This window comes from Neoarius graeffei, chromosome 14 (assembly GCF_027579695.1).
Source record: "Neoarius graeffei isolate fNeoGra1 chromosome 14, fNeoGra1.pri, whole genome shotgun sequence".
In the NCBI taxonomy this organism is placed as follows: domain Eukaryota; kingdom Metazoa; phylum Chordata; class Actinopteri; order Siluriformes; family Ariidae; genus Neoarius; species Neoarius graeffei.
Genome location: NC_083582.1, coordinates 86,232 through 106,901, shown reverse-complemented (window position 1 = coordinate 106,901; position 20,670 = coordinate 86,232). Strand labels below are relative to the sequence as shown.

Genomic DNA, 20,670 nt, shown 5'->3' with positions numbered 1-20,670 from the left:
TGTTGTGGAAGGACCTGAAGCGAGCAGTTCATGTGAGGAAATCCACCAACATCCCAGAGTTGAAGCTGTTCTGTACGGAGGAACGGGCTAAAATTCCTCCAAGCCGGTGTGCAGGACTGATCAACAGTTACCGCAAACGTTTAGTTGCAGTTATTGCTGCACAAGGGGGTCACACCAGATACTGAAAGCAAAGGTTCGCATACTTTTGCCACTCACAGATATGTAATATTGGATCATTTTCCTCAATAAATAAATGGCCAAGTATAATATTTTTGTCTCATTTGTTTAACTGGGTTCTCTTTATCTACTTTTAGGACTTGTGTGAAAATCTGATGATGTTTTAGGTCATATTTATGCAGAAATATAGAAAATTCTAAAGGGTTCACAAACTTTCAAACACCACTGTATGTATTCAGATTACCTGTGATGGGGACCGGTTCTCAGTCATGTCCTCGGTTGGCTGGCCTTCTGGGCTCCAGCTGCCTGCTTTCTGAGACATCTCCTGAGCTCTGGCCGTGACCCATGACTGGCTCTCCGGGATGCCCCCGTCCACGGCCCTAACCATATACACAGCTAGAATATTGTTCTCCCTTATATAATAATAATAATAATAATAATAATAATAATAATAATAATAAATACTGCATGTTCATTCCCCAGAACTTTACTGAGCTTCAATTTGACTAAATGTTTCATTTAGCCTACATATATTCACCTGAATTACACTGACAATTTAAATGCAAATTAATGCCCTATAAGCACAAACATTTGGTAAGTGTCTGCTGATATATTGATACTTGCTCTGATATGTGCTAACCATTATAATAATGATTTGAAGAAAATGCTACAATTACAATACGTGTACTAGTGGAATTCAGAGAATTAGAAAATCATGACAAAGTTCAATATTTTCCATCAGTTATTTAAGAAAGTCTCATCTCATCTCATTATCTCTAGCCGCTTTATCCTGTTCTACAGGGTCGCAGGCAAGCTGGAGCCTATCCCAGCTGACTACGGGCGAAAGGCGGGGTACACCCTGGACAAGTCGCCAGGTCATCACAGGGCTGACACATAGACACAGACAACCATTCACACTCACATTCACACCTACGGTCAATTTAGAGTCACCAGTTAACCTAACCTGCATGTCTTTGGACTGTGGGGGAAACCGGAGCACCCGGAGGAAACCCAAGCGGACAACATGCAAACTCCACACAGAAAGGCCCTCGCCGGCCCCAGGGCTCGAACCCAGGACCTTCTTGCTGTGAGGCGACAGCGCTAACCACTACACCACCGTGCCGCCTATTTAAGAAAGTGAAAATTAAATTAATTATAGACTCATTACATGTAAACTAAAATGTTTCAATCATTTTTCTATTTTAATTTTGATCATTATGGCCTACAGCACAAAAAAATCTCAAAATATGAGAATATTTCATTTCGAGTTTGACTAAAACAGTATAAATACCATGTATTTCTTGGTCTAGTTCAGCACACACAACCACAATCATGGGAAAGATCGCTGACTTGACAGTTGTCCAGAAGACAATCAGCAACACCCTCCACAAGGAGAGTAAGCCACAGAAGGTCATTGCTGAAAAGGCTGGCTGGAAAAGGTGCACAAGCAACAGGGATTAGAACAGCCTTGAGAGGATTGTCAAGAAACGTTGATTCAAGAACTTGGGAGAGATTCAAAAGGAGTGGACTGAGGCTAGGGTCAGTGCATCGAGAGCCACCACGCACAGACATCTTCATGAAAGGGGCTACAACTGTCACATTCCTAATATCAAGCCCCTCCTGAACCAGAGACAACATCAGAAGCATCTTACCTGGGCTAAGGAGAGAAAGAACTGGACTGTAGCTCAGTGGTCCAAAGTCCTCTTTTCAGATAAAAGTAAATTTTGAATTTCATTTGGACATTTGGAAATCAAGGTCCTAGAGTCTGGAGGAAGAGTGGAGAGGCACAGAATCCAAGGTGTTTGAGGTCGAGTGTGAAGTTTCCAGTCGGTGATGATTTGGGGTGCCATGTCATCTGCTGGTTTTGTTCCTCTGTGCTTTATCAAGTCCAAAGTCAATGCAGCATCTGCCAGGAGATTTTAGAGAACTTCATGCTTCCATCTGCTGACAAGCTTTATGGAGATGCCGATTTCCTTTTCCAGCAGGACTTCGTACCTGCCAACAGTGCCAAAACTACTACCAAATAGTTTGCTGACCCTGATATTACTGTGCTCAATTGGCCAGCCAACTCGCCTGACCTGAACCCCAGAGAGAATCTATAGGCTACTGTCAAGAGGAAGATGAGAAACAACTGACCCAAAAATACAGATGAGCTGAAGGCCACTATCAAAGCAACCTGGGCTTCAATAACACCTCAGCAGGGCCACAGGCTGATCGCCTCCACGCCACGCTCCATTGATGCAGTAATTCATGTTAAAGGAGCCCCAACCAAGTACTGAGTGGATAAATGAACACACTTTTCAGAAGTTGGACATTTCTGTATTGGAAATCCTTTTTTGGTTGATCTTAGGAAATATTTTAATAATTTGAGATCCTGAATTTCTGATTTTCATGAGCTAGAAGCCATAATCATCAAAATTAAAATAAAAAGGCTTTAAATATTTCACTTTACATGTGATGAATATAGAATATATGAAAGTTTACTTTTTTGAATTAAATTATGAAAAAAAGAGCTTTTTCACAAGATTCTAATTGTTTGAGATACACTCGTAGAGATCCTTGCAGTGTTTTTTTATGAACTGGCCAAAGATTATTAGCTAATAAACCACACATGAACTAATCACTAAATGTTGAGCATGAAAAGGTAATTGTTGACACCAGTCAGTTATATTAATCAATTTTCTTGACCTTTGTAAACAAAGGATTTCATGTAGCTATACCTTTAAAGTTTGAGCTGACTATCTTTGCTATGGAGCCTACCACATCACTATTGTAGGAGGCATGTAGGCTTGTTAATGAATGTTTAATTATATTTTGGTTTTAGTCTCATTCAATGTAATGTAAAATACATTGATGAGAAATGTAAGAAATGTAATGTAAGAAATAAAATCCATAAACTTTGGATATAAAATCCTTACATAGTCATCAAACACTACTGCCGTAATTGGAAGAATGGGGTAAGGACCCTGGCTGTACAGGAAATGTGATAAGTAGTAGATCAAATTTGTTAGCAAACCAGCTTACAGTGGCACAAGACAGTCATGGTGGGACTGTGCTGGAAATTGCAGGATGCAGGTTTATATTACACACACACACACACACACACACACACACACACACACACACACACACACTAAGCAAATTACCTCAAATAAAATGTTATGGGGTGAAAGTAATAGATACAGTAACTCATGCAAACAAAAATGCTAAATATCTGTGGGACTATATGATTCATTATAAAAGAATTTCAGAGAGCTCTGATAAAGAGCCAGTATTGAAGAAAACCTGGAAGGATTGGAAGGATGCCTTATGACAGTAAGTGGTGCCCAACAAGCCCACAATGACCCAGTCAGTCTGCTTCATCAATACCATGATGATTCCTTGGTTCCATGACTAACAACTACTAAACCCAGAAGTCTAGGTGTGAGGATGGATGTGGGTGTACAGAGCAATCTCTCAATTGTACATTTGGACATGCATTATCATTCCAATAGCTTTCAAAAATAATAAGCTTTCTAAAAATATATTAGTGACAAAGGAAGTATGAGACTTACTTATTCCTTTGCACCCTAATGTACAATTTTTCCCTCTCTTTCCAATTTGGAGAAAGAGCAGACAGACAGAAGTTCAGGGGGGAGAACATGACAGAAAACGTAAAATTCAAAACATGTACTTACAGGATGTTAGGATCTGGTTGTGGTTCAGAAAGGCCATTGAGTCCCTGACCAGCATTCTGCGTCGATGATGGTGGCTCCAGGCGCTGAAACATTAATGGCGTTCGATTCTGTGTAAGATACAACATGGCCTATAGCAGGTATCAGGCAAGCAGATGGGAAAATGGGGGTGGGGGTGTGGGAAGGAGATGGGATATAAAGCATCCCAGGTGCAAATGGAATTAGATCCATCAGCAACACAAGGCAGTCAAATTATTTAGTTAGGAGGTATTCAGGGATTTGGAGTCTGTTGAGTCAATGAAATGAACCTCTGAGCAAAGCTACAAGAAGGTATGTCAATGGTACCATGCTGAGAATTAATTTACTTTGGTTGTGCCAGTAAATGAATGACATTGGCATCCAGTTGGGTGCTAAATTTGAGGCCTGGATAAGTACCATTACGTCTAATATGTGTAGTTATCAGACTGAGTTGGCATGTTTGCATGTTGCATTATGACTATGATACACTACAACAATATCAGTAACAGTTGCCAGCTATTTAGGCATTGGCATTTTGTATGGCACAGAGCACTTCGTGCATCTGCGAAAATTTCATCAGCAGTGACTTGTCAAAGAGAGAATATTAACAGAAACAAATGAAGCAACGGGAGAACAACCTAATGAAATTCAATGACCATCACTACCTTTAACAGAAATGTAATTTTAGTCATTTAGGGCCATGTGGTTTTCTTTCTTCCTTTTTTTTTTTTATATAATTGAGGTTGTAGTGGTGTTGATAATGACTAATAGTTATTAAAGTTGTTCTCATCATTATAACTTAATTTAGCTACAAGCTTAACTGGTAACCTGAATAAAATGGGGTTTAATCCAAACATCAGTAAGTTAAATACAGGTACAAACAATGGGCTTCATTTATCAATCTTTTTGCAAAGTTGTGTGTAAATGTTGCATAACAAAGCAGAACTAAAGTTTTCTGCGGGATCAACAAATGTTTCAGAAAGGCTGATTTGCATCATACCGTGTGTGTACCTTGATCAAAGATAATGTTCAAAGCATGTTCCTGACATAGATCATTTGCATGTAGTGACACCCACAAAACTTATATTAAATGACTGATTTTCACTAAATGTTCTGGATGTTGCTCTTTGTCTCTGATGTAGTGAACTAGCATGAGGATGCGTTTTTGATAAAGACTCCAAAGCTATCCTATATGTCGTTCTGGATAAGGGCATCTGCTAAATGCTGTAAAAGTAACAAACAATTTAAACTACAGTATACTGCAGATATAAAAGTACAGTAATCAATACAGACTTTATTATCTGAAGTCGATAAAGTCAAGATTTACATTAGTTAGTCTTCTGATGCATAAATTTACACACAAACAGAAGCACAAGTAGAATACAAACATTCTTCCAAATGTATGAATTTTCGTGAATACCAGATTTCTTCAGAAAAGGCTCATGTAAACAATTTATGAATAAATCTGTTCATCTCCAGGTATGGGAGAGCATCCACCAATGCCTTGAACAAATAACGCAAAGATACAAACATTTTGCAGATAAACACAGAGGAGAGACTCTGGTATATGTCCCAGGTGATAGAGTCTGGGTCTCCACCAAGGACATACGGGACCCCAACACCTGCAGAAAGCTCAATCCCAGGTACATTGACCCCTTCAAGGTTCTTTGACATGTGAATGAAGTATCATACAAACTGGAGCTTCCTCAACACTGTCACCTGTTGCCCACCTTTCATGTGTCATGCCTAAAACCAGCCATCCCAGGTCCGTTAGCAACAAGCACCCCCAATTTCAGCACATCCAGCACTACTCAACTTGGAGGAACAACTGGCGTGCCTGGTACACCACAGGCAGGGTAATCTCAATTACCTGGTGGATTGGGAGGGTTACGGTCCTGAGGAATGCAGCTGGGTCCAAAAATTCAAACAATGAATTCTGGATTACACCAGTGAATTCAAAAGGAAAATGTCAGGACATCTGTCCATGAACTGAATCTCAAGAGAAGGTGGGTCATGCAGCAAGACGACAACCCAAAGCACACAAGTCGTTCTACCAAAGAATGGTTAAAGAAGAATAAAGTTAATGTTTTGGAATGGCCAAGTCAAAGTCCTGGCCTTAATCCAATCGAAATGTTGCGGAAGGACCTGAAGCGAGCAGTTCATGTGAGGAAACCCACCAACATCTCAGAGTTGAAGCTGTTCTGTACGGAGGAACGGGCTAAAATTCCTCCAAGTCGGTGTGCAGGACTGATCAACAGTTACCGCAAACGTTTAGTTGCAGTTATTGCTGCACAAGGGGGTCACACCAGATACTGAAAGCAAAGGTTCACATGCTTTTGCCACTCACAGATATGTAATATTGGATCATTTTCCTCAATAAATAAATGGCCAAGTATAATATTTTTGTCTCATTTGTTTAACTGGGTTCTCTTTATCTATTTTTAGGACTTGTGTGAAAGTCTGATGATGTTTTAGGTCATATTTATGCAGAAATATGTCACAGTCCGGTGCAGTCCATCCATGCCTTAGATTGTGGGACTTCCATGCTGGCTCCAGGACAGGAATTCAGTCCTGCCTTGCTGAGGCCATTTCCTGAAGCGGCACTCCCACACCTGCTACCGCTCCTCTCCCATCAGCCAGGGCTTTTTAAGAACTGTTTGGAGCTACTCTATTTGCCAGACTGTCTCTTGTAGACTTTCCTCGCCTCGCTACAGCTCATTGGTATTGTGTCTTCTTGATTCCCCCTGCCTGAATTTTTCCTTGTTTTTTGTCAAGTTTTTCTGTCCAGTTTTTTGTCCCTGTTTTTGCCTGCCTGTTCTTTTGAATTGTGTCTTTTGCTACCTCTGCCTGGATTTCTCTTGTCCCTGTGTTCATCAGTTTTTGTGAAGATTTTTCTGTCCTGTTTTTTGTCCCTGACCGTGTCTACCTGCTCCTCTAGGTTTTTGACCTCCTGGCCTGTTTTTTGACTACCAATTTTTGCCTGAGCCCTACTGTAGCTTTTGCCTTTCTGCCATCTACTTCATTAAAGAAGTTTTCTCTTTACACTGCCTGTTTTCTGAGTCTGCTCTTGGGTCCTCACTTCACCTCAGCTCACCACTCCTGACAGAAATATACCTGTAGAAAATTCTAAAGGGTTCACAAACTTTCAAGCACCACTGTATATTACAAGTAACATTGGAATATAAAACTTTTTGAAAAATGTAACTTTTAAAAATCGAGCTGGGGCGGCACGGTGGTGTAGTGGTTAGCGCTGTCGCCTCACAGCAAGAAGGTCCTGGGTTCGAGCCCCGGGGCCGGCGAGGGCCTTTCTGTGTGGAGTTTGCATGTTCTCCCCGTGTCCGCGTGGGTTTCCTCCAGGTGCTCCGGTTTCCCCCACAGTCCAAAGACATGCAGGTTAGGTTAACTGGTGACTCTAAATTGACCGTAGGTGTGAATGTGAGTGTGAATGGTTGTCTGTGTCTATGTGTCAGCCCTGTGATGACCTGGCGACTTGTCCAGGGTGTACCCCGCCTTTCGCCCGTAATCAGCTGGGATAGGCTCCAGCTTGCCTGCGACCCTGTAGAAGGATAAAGTGGCTAGAGATAATGAGATGAGAAAAATCGAGCTAATCTTTTTCAAAGATCTAATCACACCATAGGAATTATAACTATTACTTATGAGAACATGAACCGTACAAACCAGGTGTTTCAATGAGTTATGAATATACATTTGGCCATTGCAGTGGTCTCCACACTTTTTGGTTGGTTTTTCCAGCTGTCAGCAGGTATTCTGTAGAGACGTTCAGTGTAGACCCCAGCTTTCAAGCTTTGACTGGTAATGCTTCGTGGCATTGTCTGGGAGCTCACTGTAATACAAATATATATTGGCTTAAATTTCAGAACAATCTCTTATGGCGGATCGGTGCGGCCTCCGCAGTGATGCGGTCACTTTACCGGTCCGTCGTGGTGAAGAAGGAGCTGAGCCAAAAGGCGAAACTCTTGATTTACCGGTCGATCTACGTTCCGACTCTCACCTATGGTCATGAGCTTTGGGTAATGACCGAAAGAACAAGATTGCTCCGCCTACTCAAGCGAGTAGGACGCTTCTTTGCTTTGCTCCTGCTTGATCTTTATTTTACTTTACTTTCTCACTTAATTTCCACTATTTCTTCATTTTATTTTTCACCTTTACAAGATAAGTTAGCTTTTAAAACAAAATGCCAGGGGGCAAAAAATCCAGGAGATCCTGCAGAAAATGCACAGAACTAGAACAGAGGATTTCTATCCTGGAATCAAAGATTGATGCCCTGCCAAAGATGGACGAACTAAGAGCGATATCTCACGAAAGGAGTACAGAAACAGTGGCTGAGAATGCAGAGATTGCACCCCGACAGGCCGATGGCACTGCAGATCGAGTGGATGAATACATCGATCTAACAGGGCAAAATGTGAGTACAGAAAACTGGCACACAATGGGTGGCAGGCCCAAAAATAAAAACAGAAGAGTAATTACCTCAACACCAGTTCATTCTGATACTATGCAACCCATGCTCCACAGCCATGCTATTAGAAATAGAGCCAGGTCTACAAACTGCAATAGGATTTACAATCCTATGGAAAAGCCACAGCCCATAAGGCTTCAGAACAAATTTGAATGCCTCAGGGATGTGGAAGCGGAATTTTCAGGCGGATAAGCACATCATCCGAAAGAGATCGCACCACAACCGAAGAGCTGTGGGAAGAGGCAAAAAGCAGCTCATAACACCACCTGATCCCACAACCCTTGTTCTTGGTGATTCCACTGTAAGACATTTAAAAGGACATGGGATGATTATTTGCTGCCTTCCAAATGCATCCATCTCTGACACCAAAGACAGCATTTTGAAACTCATGTCCGAGCATAAAACTATCAAACGTATTGTTGTGCATGTGGGAGCAAATGATGTTTTCAGAGAACAGTTGTTTGTCCAAGATGATTTCAGAAAACTTTTTTCTGATCTCTATAAGACTAGAATACAATATTTTATCAGTGGCTCACTCCCTGCAAGGGGAAGCTTTGCATTTACAGTACTAGACTCTTCAGTCTTAACACCTGGCTTGGAAAAACTTGTTTTTTATTTGGTATGAACTTCATAGACAATTTTAACCTTTTCTGGAATCGCAGAGAATTCTGAATACTGAACTCAGCCGGATTGGGACCAAAGTTTTAGCTGATCACTACAGCCTCTCTCTCCAGCATGCATTCATTTCTCAGCCAACATTGAGCAGAACTGCTGTGCTCACAGACTGACCCAGTTACAGATATCAACAATACCTCTGCAAAGTCAAAACAACTACCCATGCAAGCACAGCAGAGATGCTTCAACAAGGACACACAGCCATCTGAGGCAGACTGCCAAGGACATCAACAATCACATGGAGAATGTGAGCATGTTGTTAACAATGAGCAGCCACAGATATCTGCATCGCCCATCCAGATTGAGGACCTGACCAAAGACAATCATGCCAAGGCTGCATCGACCCCATGCAAGTATCACAGAGACTGTCAGGGAGACAGTCACCACAGAGACAGTCATGGAGACACTTACAAAGACCTCACCAAAGTCCCAACCTCAGTCTCGCTCTTCTGACTTTGTTGTACCATCTCCGTCTCCCCCCTGCATGGATTTCCCTAAAAGTATGCAGAGACTGCTGCCAATGGCTGCACTCTCTTTTTCCAGCCCAAATCATTTGCGACAAGCAGTGTACCCAGTTCATCAAAAATCAACCAACAGACTGAATTGTGTTCGCCCAGGACTTTCAGCTGGCTACCAATCTTTTTCACCATCTAAAAAATACATGACATCTCCAATCCTTCCCCCTCCCAACCTCATGGAACATACAGAGAGTCTTGTATGATGTGCTGTGGGTCCCTGCATGGGTGTAGTTTTGAAAACAAGCTGGGACCCAGTATGCCTATGCCATTCTCTATTCCTGTGTTGATAAGAAATAGAAAACATAGAGCGTATTTAACCCAGGGGGTAAACCAGTCTAGTCTCCTTCCTGTTTCAAAACAACATCAGAGTGCCCAAGCGGATATTACTTCTAGACTTTCTGTAAAGCTAGCTCTTCTGAACGTTAGATTACTTTCAAACAAGTCATTTTTAATTAATGATCTTATTTGCAAACACAATCTTGATTTTTTGCTTCTAACTGAAACATGGCTGGATCAAGCAAAGAGTGCTACCACCCTTATTGAAGCAGCTCCCCCAAATTTTAATTTCATGAGTGCTACCCGACAGGGGAAAGGTGGAGGGATCGCAAATATATTCAAAGCCTCTTTTCAATGTAAACAGTCCTCACTTGGTGATTTTACATCCTTTGAACACTTACGTATGTGCACTTGTTACATGCTCTCCTAACATATTGTTATTAACTATTTACAGGCCTCCGAGACATTCAGCCAAAGTTTTTCTGGAAGAGTTTGGTGAACTGCTGTCAGTCATTTGCTTAGAGTTTGACTGTCTTATTATATCTGGGGATTTTAACTTGCATGTAGATAATCCTGAAAACACTTATGCCAGGGAACTACTTGCACTTATTGACAACTTCAACCTAGTACAACATGTACAGGGGCCGACCGACTCTCGTGGTCATACCCTTGACCTCGTTATCACAAAGGGTCTTACTATTTCTACTACTGTTGTTGACCTGGCCTTATCTGATCATTTCTGCGTTTTCTCTGATGTTTCTATGTCCCCTCACATTCAGAACAGCTCAACGACTATGGGTAGGAGAGTCATAAATGACAACACATGTGTTCTCTTTGAGCAAGCTCTCTCTCGGATCTCAATTAAAATGTCAGACTCTATAGACAACTTACTGGAAATTTTTAATTTAAATATGACCCAAATTATGGATGATATTGCTCCATTCAAAATCAAAAGAGTCAATGACAAGCAGAAAGCACCATGGAAGCAGTACCCAGCTGTTAAACTGCTAAAGAGAGAATGTAGGAAGACTGAAAGAAAATGGCGCAAATCTAAACTTCACATCCATTATCAAATCCATAAAGAGATGCTTTGTAAATATAATTATGAAATTGGTAAAGCAAGACAGTCTTTCTTCTCCAACATCATCAACAGGAATATGAACAATGCCCATGTGCTATTTTCAACAGTAGAGAAGCTAACTAATCCCCCACCACAATTAGCACCTGAACTTCTCTCAGTTAATAAATGCAATGAGTTTGCATCCTTCTTCAAAGGTAAAATTGATAAAATACGGCAGAATATTGCTCATAATATATCTCAGTTGCAAATAACTGAAAAGCTGCAATCACCAGTGGCACAGACAGACAATTTCAACACAATGTCAGAATTTTGTTTGATTGATTACGAGACTCTTGAAAAAACTGTACAAAATCTCAGTTCCTCAACATCTGAATTGGACATTCTGCCCACCAACTTTTTTAAGTCTGTTCTTCACCTCATAATTACAGATGTGCTTCAGATCATAAATACATCCCTAGAGACTGGCATTGTTCCTGTGGCCCTGAAAAAAACCGTTGTAAAGCCCCTACTTAAAAAGAATAATCTGGATGCTTCAGTATTGAACAACTACAGGCCAATATCAAATCTACCATTCATCGGGAAAATCCTTGAAAAAATTGTCATCAATCAATTAACTGCCTTCTTGATATCAAACAGCTGTTTTGATAACTTTCAGTCAGGATTTCGTGCCAATCATAGCACTGAAACAGCGCTGATTAAAGTTATAAATGACATACGTCTTAATACTGATGCAGGCAAAACATCGGTCCTGGTGTTACTGGACCTCAGTGCAGCTTTTGATACTGTTGATCACAACATACTGCTATATCGACTTGAACACTGGGTTGGGTTGACTGGTAAAGTTATCAACTGGTTAAAATCATACTTAGAAGCTTCTTTGTTACCATGGGAAATTGTACCTCAACATCAATGTCCTTGACCTGTGGTGTCCCCCAGGGGTCGATCCTTGGACCATTACTATTCAACCTTTATATGCTCCCACTTGGACAAATTATCAAGAACAACTCTATTTTGTATCACTGCTATGCAGATGACACCCAAATTTATTTTGCTCTATCACCTAATGATTATGCCCCCCTTGAATGTCTCTACCAGTGTATCGACCAAATCAACAACTGGATGTCACAAAATTTTCTCCAGCTGAACAAAGATAAAACAGAAGTAATTCTAGTTGGGAAAAAAGATGAAAGACTCAGGATTACCACTATTCTTGACACAAAGGGGATTAAAACAAAAGATATGGTTAAAAATCTTGGTGTTTTCATTGACAGCGAGCTAAACTTTGACACTCACATGAAAGTAATCACTAAATCGGCATTTTATCACCTAAAAAACATTTCTGAACTAAGAGGACTTATGTCAAAAAATGATCTGGAAAAACTAATACATGCCTTCATCTCTAGTAGGGTTGACGACTGCAATGGCCTTTTCACAGGCCTGCCAAAAAAGACCATCAAACGACTTCAGCTGGTTCAAAATGCAGCAGCTAGGGTTCTTACATGAACAAAAAGAACAGAGCACATTACTCCAATTCTAAGGTCCCTTCACTGGCTTCCAGTAAGCTACAGAATTGACTTTAAAGCATTGCTGCTGGTGTACAAATCTCTAAATGGTCCAGGGCCCAATTACCTCTCTGATATGCTGCAGTGGCCTAACCCAATCAGATCTACCAGATCGCAGCAGCAAAATTTACTGGTAAAGCCTGTTGTTAAAACAAAGTGTGGTGAAGCAGCTTTTAGCGACTATGCAGTGCAGCTATGGAACCAACTGCCAGAGGACATCAAAAATGCTCCTGCTGTTGGCAGCTTCAAATCTAGACTAAAGACCAAGCTGTTCTCAGATGCTTTCTGCTAACTGATAAATATCATCTTTACATGTTTTAAACTTTACTTAACTTTTATTCTATTTTATTCTGCTGTTTTTTACTGAACTTTTACTTCATTTTATTATTTTATTTCTACTATCATTTAATTCTTCTTATTTTTTCTATCTTCTTCCCCATTTATTTTATGTAATTTTATTTTCTATTGTTTACTCTTCTGCTTTTACGTCTGTAAAGCACATTGAACTGCCACTGTGTATGAAATGCGCTATATAAATAAACTTGCCTTGTCTTGCCTTGCCTTACAAGTGGACAAAATGAGTTTCCTTCGCAGGGTGGCTGGGCGCTCCCTTAGAGAAGGGTGAGAAGCACAGTCACTCGGGAGGAGCTCGGAGTAGAGCCGCTGCTCCTCCACATCGAGAGGAATCAGCTGAGGTGGCTTGGGCATCTCTTTTGGATGCCTCCCTGGGGAGGTGTTCCAGGCATGTCCCCCCGGGAGGAGGCCCCGGGGAAGACCCAGGACACGCTGGAGGGACTATGTCTCTCGGCTGGCCTGGGAACGCCTCGGTGTTCTTCCCGAGGAGCTGGCCGAGGTGTCTGGGGAAAGGGAAGTTTGGGCTTCCATGCTCAGACTGCTGCCTCCACGACCCAGCCCCGGATAAGCGGAAGAAGACGAGACGAGACAAGATCTCTTATGGCCATCCATGTAGCGAGCGATGGACTGCTTTCCCCTTGGAGCGTCTCTCCTGCAGAAATAACATCTAGGCTTTCCGAGAGGCTTGGCATCCGCTGTTCAGCACTGTGTGCCTCTTGGATCTGTCACTAGCAATTGCTTCCCAACTATCCAGGTTGATAGAAATGGAGGCGGGGGACGTCTGTGCCAGCAGAAAGCATTAGCCAGCTTGCCATACGGCAAGGTTTTTGGAAGATGAGTATCCTCCATTTGATGAACATGAACAGCCCAGCAGAGATGATGTTGACACAGGATAGTGTAAAGACCACTGGAACTTGTTCTCTTAAGCACAACAAGGTTTGGGACATGGTCCTGCCAGCAAACACCAAGTATGGATCGAAGGCATTTAGATGATGCCCATGCCTACGGTATGTCATCCAAGTCTCACTTGTGTACAGAAGGATACTAAGAATGGATTTTACATGCATGGTAAACATGAACTCTGAGGAGCAATGAGGGATTCTTATTCATGAGTGTACGTGTGCTGAATAAAGTTGTTGTTGTTCTTATTCCAGACATGCTTGCTTAGTTTATCAAACATCAAGGAAGCCCCTCCAATACATTTATCAAGCTCTGGATCAAAGCAGTTAGTGTTATACACGAACATGAAGACAAAAAATACACGAAAAGAAACTTTGCAAAAAAACACAAGATCAATGAATACACACATCAGACAGCTTCATGATCAGTTACCAGATTGTTATCACTGAGTGGTCAAGCCACTGCTGGAAATGATGTCACACCGACTAAACGAATTTGGACACTGAATTTTTCCCTTGTCATGTCCCAAAATTGATTCCAAATTAATCTACTTTTTGTTACAAATGTATTAATTTTTATAATACCTCATAAATTATTTATGCACTATTGTATATTGCACTTAGTCTTTGAATATATAACTACTGAATTTGCCATTAGATGTACTTGCAGTGTATTTGCAGTGTATTTATGTTATATAGGTTACTGTTTATATTCTTACCACTGTCACTTTTTGTAACTAAGAATTATACAAATGTTCACTCAATGCCATCTGTAATGAAAGAATCATGTTTTCAAGCACAGTAAATACATTTTTGTAATGATTTGACTTATGCAGGGCTCGAAATTCGCAGTGGTCCGGTCGCCCAAGGCGACTTAATTTGTCATTTGGCGGGTAATTCCTGTCACTAGCCAGCCCGGCTGGCTAGTTGAAAATAAAAAATATATATGAAGTGAAGATTCAGACACACCGTCAACTAAAGCTGCCACATATTAAGCGCGTGCCGTGTCTGTGTTAATCGATGTGTTTATCGGCAGGACGGAAACTACCGAAGAATTCCGAATCATATCGTGTACGAGTCGGGCTGTCGTTTTTTTTTCACTACTGCTCATGCATATAACGCATCTCGTTGAATATCGCTGGAATCACGTGTAGTATTGGACCAGGTGGGTGGAGCACAGAAGCACGGCAGGCCAGAACTGAGTTCTCAATGAACTATTTATTGCTAGCTTTTCAGCCGCGCACACAGTCACACACACACACACACACACACACACACACACACACACACACACGTTCTGGTTGGGGAGAGAGAGCTCCCTTTCTCTGCTCTCCTCGCCTTTTAAAAGGCGCGGTCACTGGGGAAGACATACAAACACAGGTTAATCCCCATCAGGTGCAATGATTCCACCACTTACCTTCCCTGACTCCGCCCTCCATTCACAGACTGATGCTTGGCCACGCCCCCGCTGCCACATCACGTTATCAAATTCAATAGATGTGGCCACATTATCGCCCATTTAAACACGTGTGTTTTTTTGTTGTTTACATCTACATCTGCCAAAGCTACATTGCGATGTGGAATTTTCTGAAAGGTGTACAGAAACCGCCAGAGACGGGGACAAAGCGACCTCGGTCTGAAGAGGAGAAAAAGGCCGCCGATAAAGCGTACGAGAAGGAGAAATGACAAAGGACTTATAAGCAAACGTGGGAGCAGGGTAGGCCTCGGCTGCGATATGATTTTTATGGAATAATTTTTTTTTCAAGTTGATTCCTCGTCAATATGAAGCTCCTCATGCTTTCTCTCTCATAAATGGTTAAATACAGAAAGCATGTTGGACATAATGGGTGCTATAGTCATGATAGTAAGTATATTTGTTTTCAATACTCATACACCAAGTTGCCAAGTTTTTCAATATATTATTATTTGTTGATATTATATTATGGTGCTCTGTGTTGTTCTCATTTATGTATTTAACAACAGTATCAAAATACTCAGGTCTTGAAATAAATGCACATTAGTTATGAACAATGGTAACTACTCTCTTTTGTGTTATTTTTGACAGAAGTAAAATTCATACATGAGCAAATTTTGGCTAGTTGATTTTCTGTTTGGCGAGTTACTTTGGAAGGTAACTAGTCCGGCTGGCTGGTGAAAAAATATATTAATTTCTAGGCCTGCTTATGTGTAGTCCCCATCTTCATTCTGTTAGCCATTGTTGGAAATACCTTTTATGAATGAGATTCTTTTTTGGCCATTTTACATCCAGATAATACTGGAATAATGTGGCTAGAATTGGCAGTGCAGGTGTCTTTATGCATGAGTCATTCTACAATTTGGGGTACATTCCATGTCTGTTGATAATCAAAAACATCATATTTTACATATTAATGTAAAGCATGTTTTATCATCACATTGTGGCAGCAGGGACGTGGTTGAGTGTCGGTTGTGAACTGCAAGGAGTCAGGTTGAACCAGCAGGTAACATGTGATGAGGTGCACCTGTGTTGAATTGCTGTCCGTCTGTTAATGTGTGTCTCTGTGTGTCTTTCAGACAGCCAGTTATGAGAGCAAGAGAGAGAGAGCAAGATGAGCTGAGTTGAGCCACCCAGCGCTGTGTTTGTGTGTGTGTGAAATTTGTAGTCAATGAAAAGTGAAAGTGAAGGGAAAATTAAAACACCTATTCTTGAAGCCTGCCTCCCAGTTCCTTATTATCCCAATGCAGAAGGTTATTACTTACACACACACACACACACACACACACACATTTTGTGCATCCTACACTTCATTTAGCTTGAAATTTGTGAAGATATTCCTAAATAGACTGGTTTTGCTCTGTCCGTTTTTCACTCAAGGAAGTCTTGGTTTCAAAATAATGAATAAAACCATTAAAGTCATGAAGGTCAACAACAACTATTTATTAATTTATTTCAAAAGTCTAATTACTAAAGAAAATTTATATTTTAATTGATTTTCTTGTTTAAATATCTTAATTTTTATTCATGTCCATGAAACTTCTAATATTTTACTGACAGAACTCACCCTTGCAACTCAAAAAATGGTTTGCCCCAATACCATGTGACAAGCATCACATGATCCTCCCGGCAGACAGGCTGAACACCCTGTGGAGGGTGTCCTCTCTTTTTTTTTTTTTTTTTTAATCTATAATGGCATGTTGTTAATGAGTATATTAATTGACCATAAACTATGTAATGATTTTAATTCAATTATATTTTCAAATTTGATGTCTTGAACCTCTTCTAGACAATGGCATGTGGTCAACCAGGCACGGCCTACCACTGAACGTAAGGGTCAAAATAGGGAAATTTTCAACTATGTTACCTGTCAGCTACATAGTTGACATATTCAAACTCGCTGTATGAGCGCATTAAAATCTTATGGCTTTTTAACTCCCGGTGAAAGTCCTCCGGGTTGAATTAACTAACTGAAATCAGCTGTTCTCAGCGTTTGATAAACCTGCTTTGTGAAACGGACAATCACTGCTCCTCCCCGTGGAAAAATGAGGGATAGCAGCTGGTTTTCACACAAGCTGCTTAGGGGCGTCACCAGTCAGGACTGCATTGACTACGTCATTGTGGGGGATAAATTATCTGCACTGACCAATCGGCAGACAGTCACGAACCAGTCAGGGGACGGCCAAGGGCCTGCTGAGGGCCAGTCACGGAAATGTGGAACAAATTCAATGGCTGCCACTGTAAGTGACCCAGTAGTCTAAATTATCAGTCATCATTATCAGTCGACATGTCACAACACACATTAGGATATTCATATGGGCACACTTTCCCTTTTTCTCTAAACACATTTTTTAAAAATCTAATTGTTTTAAATAAATTTCAGCAGTTGAGAGACAGCAGAGATGCAGGGCTTGTCGGGATGCTAATCCTGCAAGAAGGGCAGCATATTTGGAGAACTAGAGAGAGGTATGTTATAAACTGTGTGATTTTCAGTCAGTGTTTACATACACACTAATATTCCACTTCTTCTTCTATTATTCCCAACATGACATTACTCGGAATTCGATATGGGTCATGTGAACGGCACTTGGATACTCCAAATTTAGCATTTTTCCGTTAAGACATGTTGGATATGCCGATATTTTGGGGGGTTTAGGTGCATTCTTTGGACATGTATACAGCACATTTGGAATGTGCATCTCAATTGGGGAGTTTACGGCAGTTTGCAACACATGTCCTCTTACCTGTTTACAGTCAGCTCTGTATGTTTTACACAAACCAACTAGATAATTGGCCTATGCACGGCTGCACGTAAACGAGAATATTAGTGGAATATTTATTTCCATTATCCATGTAAAGAGCTTAGTAGGAATATTGTCTTTTTTGGAATAAGGACAAACACTGAAATATTTTGTGCATTTTAACGTAGTGAATGTCAACTACATTGCACCTCTTTCTTCACATTTAAAATAACTAAAATGGTGCTTCTGATATCCTTCAAAGTTGACTGTATTGACTGTACAGCTACACAGGTTGGAGTTTTGCATAACATCTCTTAAAACTATCAAAACAACCTGTATGGTAATTCTCATTCCTGTCCTTAATGATAGTGCTGAACATATTGCAGGATTTAATCAAATGTGGGTGGGAGATACAAAGGGGCAGACTTCAGGGACATAAATCTGGATAAGAAACATAACTAACGCTATGTAGCATTTTTTTTCTTATTCCCGAGTAGTGTTTTATTTCCTAACTGCTTATATTGCAAAAGCATAGAAAATGTCTGTTATTCCCTTCAAACTTTCCTTTCGTGACAAGGAAACTGGTATTTTGAAATCTAACCATTTTCATTTAGAAAACAGGCAATTTGTGTCTTTTCATTCACATAAAGTCAGGAAAAAATGGCAAATTACAAAATATGTTGTTTTTTCTATATGAATGAAAAAAAAACACAAATTATCCCATTATAATAAAAAAGTAGCTCTAGAAAGTTTTAGGAGTCTGGAAAAATAGATTTGGAATATTCTGGAAAAATAGGTAAATTTCAAAATGTTATTTTCCAGATATTCCAGATCTCTTTTCCTGAACATTTCCAGATTTCTAAAAATTTCTAGAACCTTCAATTTATATATTATTTATGTACTATACTAGATGGAATGGCTGGCCATTTTATGTCTCATTTTATGGGGTCCCTCCATTAAACTACACATGCTATTCCTTGCCACAGTCATCTCTGGGTTGTTAATTAGGGATCAATCAAAATCTATATCCAGATTTGTGTAAAGCAGTTTCATGAAACATGAAAATTGCCATTGTTATAAGCACTAATCTATCTATCTATCTATCTATCTATCTATCTATCTATCTATCTATCTATCTATCTATCTATCTATCTATCTATCTATCTATCTATAAACTGAATTTAATTGAATTATGAGTGGGAGAGTGAGACAAAACAGCAGGAGAGTGATATATAGAGAAATTGAGTTAGTGAGACAGCAGGAAAGTGATATACAGAGAGAGGGTGAGACAGCAGGAGAGTGAGGCAGCGAAGCAGTGTGTAAGACTGTACCGTATGTACCTGTTCATCTCGGAGAGCCTGAGTGCGCTTGGCTTTGCTCTGTCTATAATACTCCATAATCATCATGGCTGCATAAATTTTCCCCACAGTCAGGTCTGTCGCTGCTGAGAGAAGGAAAAGTTACCCTGCACGATTAGACATGGGGAGGTGGACCCTGAGCGGGGGGGAGGGGGTCATGAACAAACACACACACACACAGCAACAGCATATAGTCTTTTCACAAACAGACTGGTGAAAATAGTAAAATAGTTTATCTTTAATTTTTTGCTTGATTTATCAGATTTTTTTGGTGTCATTTCTCACTGTTTTACTTTTTATTCATTTCCTAATGAAGATCAGGTACATAAAAATACAAACCTCAAACTGAATTTTGTTGCGATTTCACCTCCTGATGCTGAATTTGATTAATTCACTGCAGTCGGTCAACAGACCATTGAGTCATCAGGCAGCCAATCAAATGTCGAACATGTCAACATATCAGCATTGGTGCTGTTCGGTGGACAGTGTGTAGAATGTAAAATTTTACCTTTTTTTATTCACTTTATTATTACTTTTTACTTAAGTACATGAGAAAATCTGCATACTTTTAGCAAGATAATGTATACCAAGTTTGTCATATTTGTTTAGATTTTATTTGAACATTTCATTCATTTCCAGATTCTTCAGAGTCTAAAAAGAACATGAATGTTGCTCCACAAGCTTCTGATTTAGGGAATGTATTGTTCTATTGTTCTCCCTTTCTATCCTGTCCCTTGGATGCATTTTGTTGTTGATTTCACTCTGGATATTGGCTGTGATTAAAATGGTTTTAGATCTGCATTATCTCGCTGATCTCCTGAGGGGATATAACCCATCCTGAGCACTTCATTCAGCTATCACATGACTGCTGCTAATCCCAACAATCATCACAGCTCCAATGCTGGAACATGTTCTTATTACATCACCAGTAAACTATGAAACAGTGTTCCAGAGAACAAGAGGAATTTTCTAGAGCTCTGAAATTGTTTTTTAAATCCATATTTAGAATGTCCCTGTTTAACTCAGACTATTCTTATTTCTTGGGTGTTTTAAATATACTTTAAGGTTTACCTAATCACAATTAAAAGATAAGTGACTTATTAATATGGCATAAACATATATACTTTGTTTTGACATTCTGTTCTATAATACTGTACATTTTAATATTTTAACTCAATATATACAGTACAATTATTAGGTTATTTTAATAAATATTATTACAACCCATATCAGAAAAAGTTGGGATGTTGTGGAAAATGCAAATAAAAAAGAAAGCAGTGATTTCTAAATTTGCTTTGACTTGTATTTCATTTCAGACAGAATGAACCCAAGACATTTAATTAATATACATCCATTCCTGTGTTTCAGTTCTGCAACACATTC

The 20,670-nt window shown here is 40.1% G+C and overlaps 1 protein-coding gene across 1 annotated transcript in view; it reads right to left on the bottom strand.

Annotated features, from left to right (window-relative positions):
* Positions 1 to 20,670, bottom strand: part of LOC132898637 (voltage-dependent P/Q-type calcium channel subunit alpha-1A-like) — a gene marked incomplete at its 5' end in the record, with an annotated part of 103,802 nt that overhangs the window by 20,835 nt on the left and 62,297 nt on the right. Inside the window, 3 exons of the mRNA XM_060940359.1 lie at positions 422 to 557; positions 3,855 to 3,961; positions 19,270 to 19,373. Coding sequence (XP_060796342.1) covers positions 422 to 557; positions 3,855 to 3,961; positions 19,270 to 19,373 — 347 coding nt within the window. The remainder of the gene's footprint in view (positions 1 to 421; positions 558 to 3,854; positions 3,962 to 19,269; positions 19,374 to 20,670) is intronic.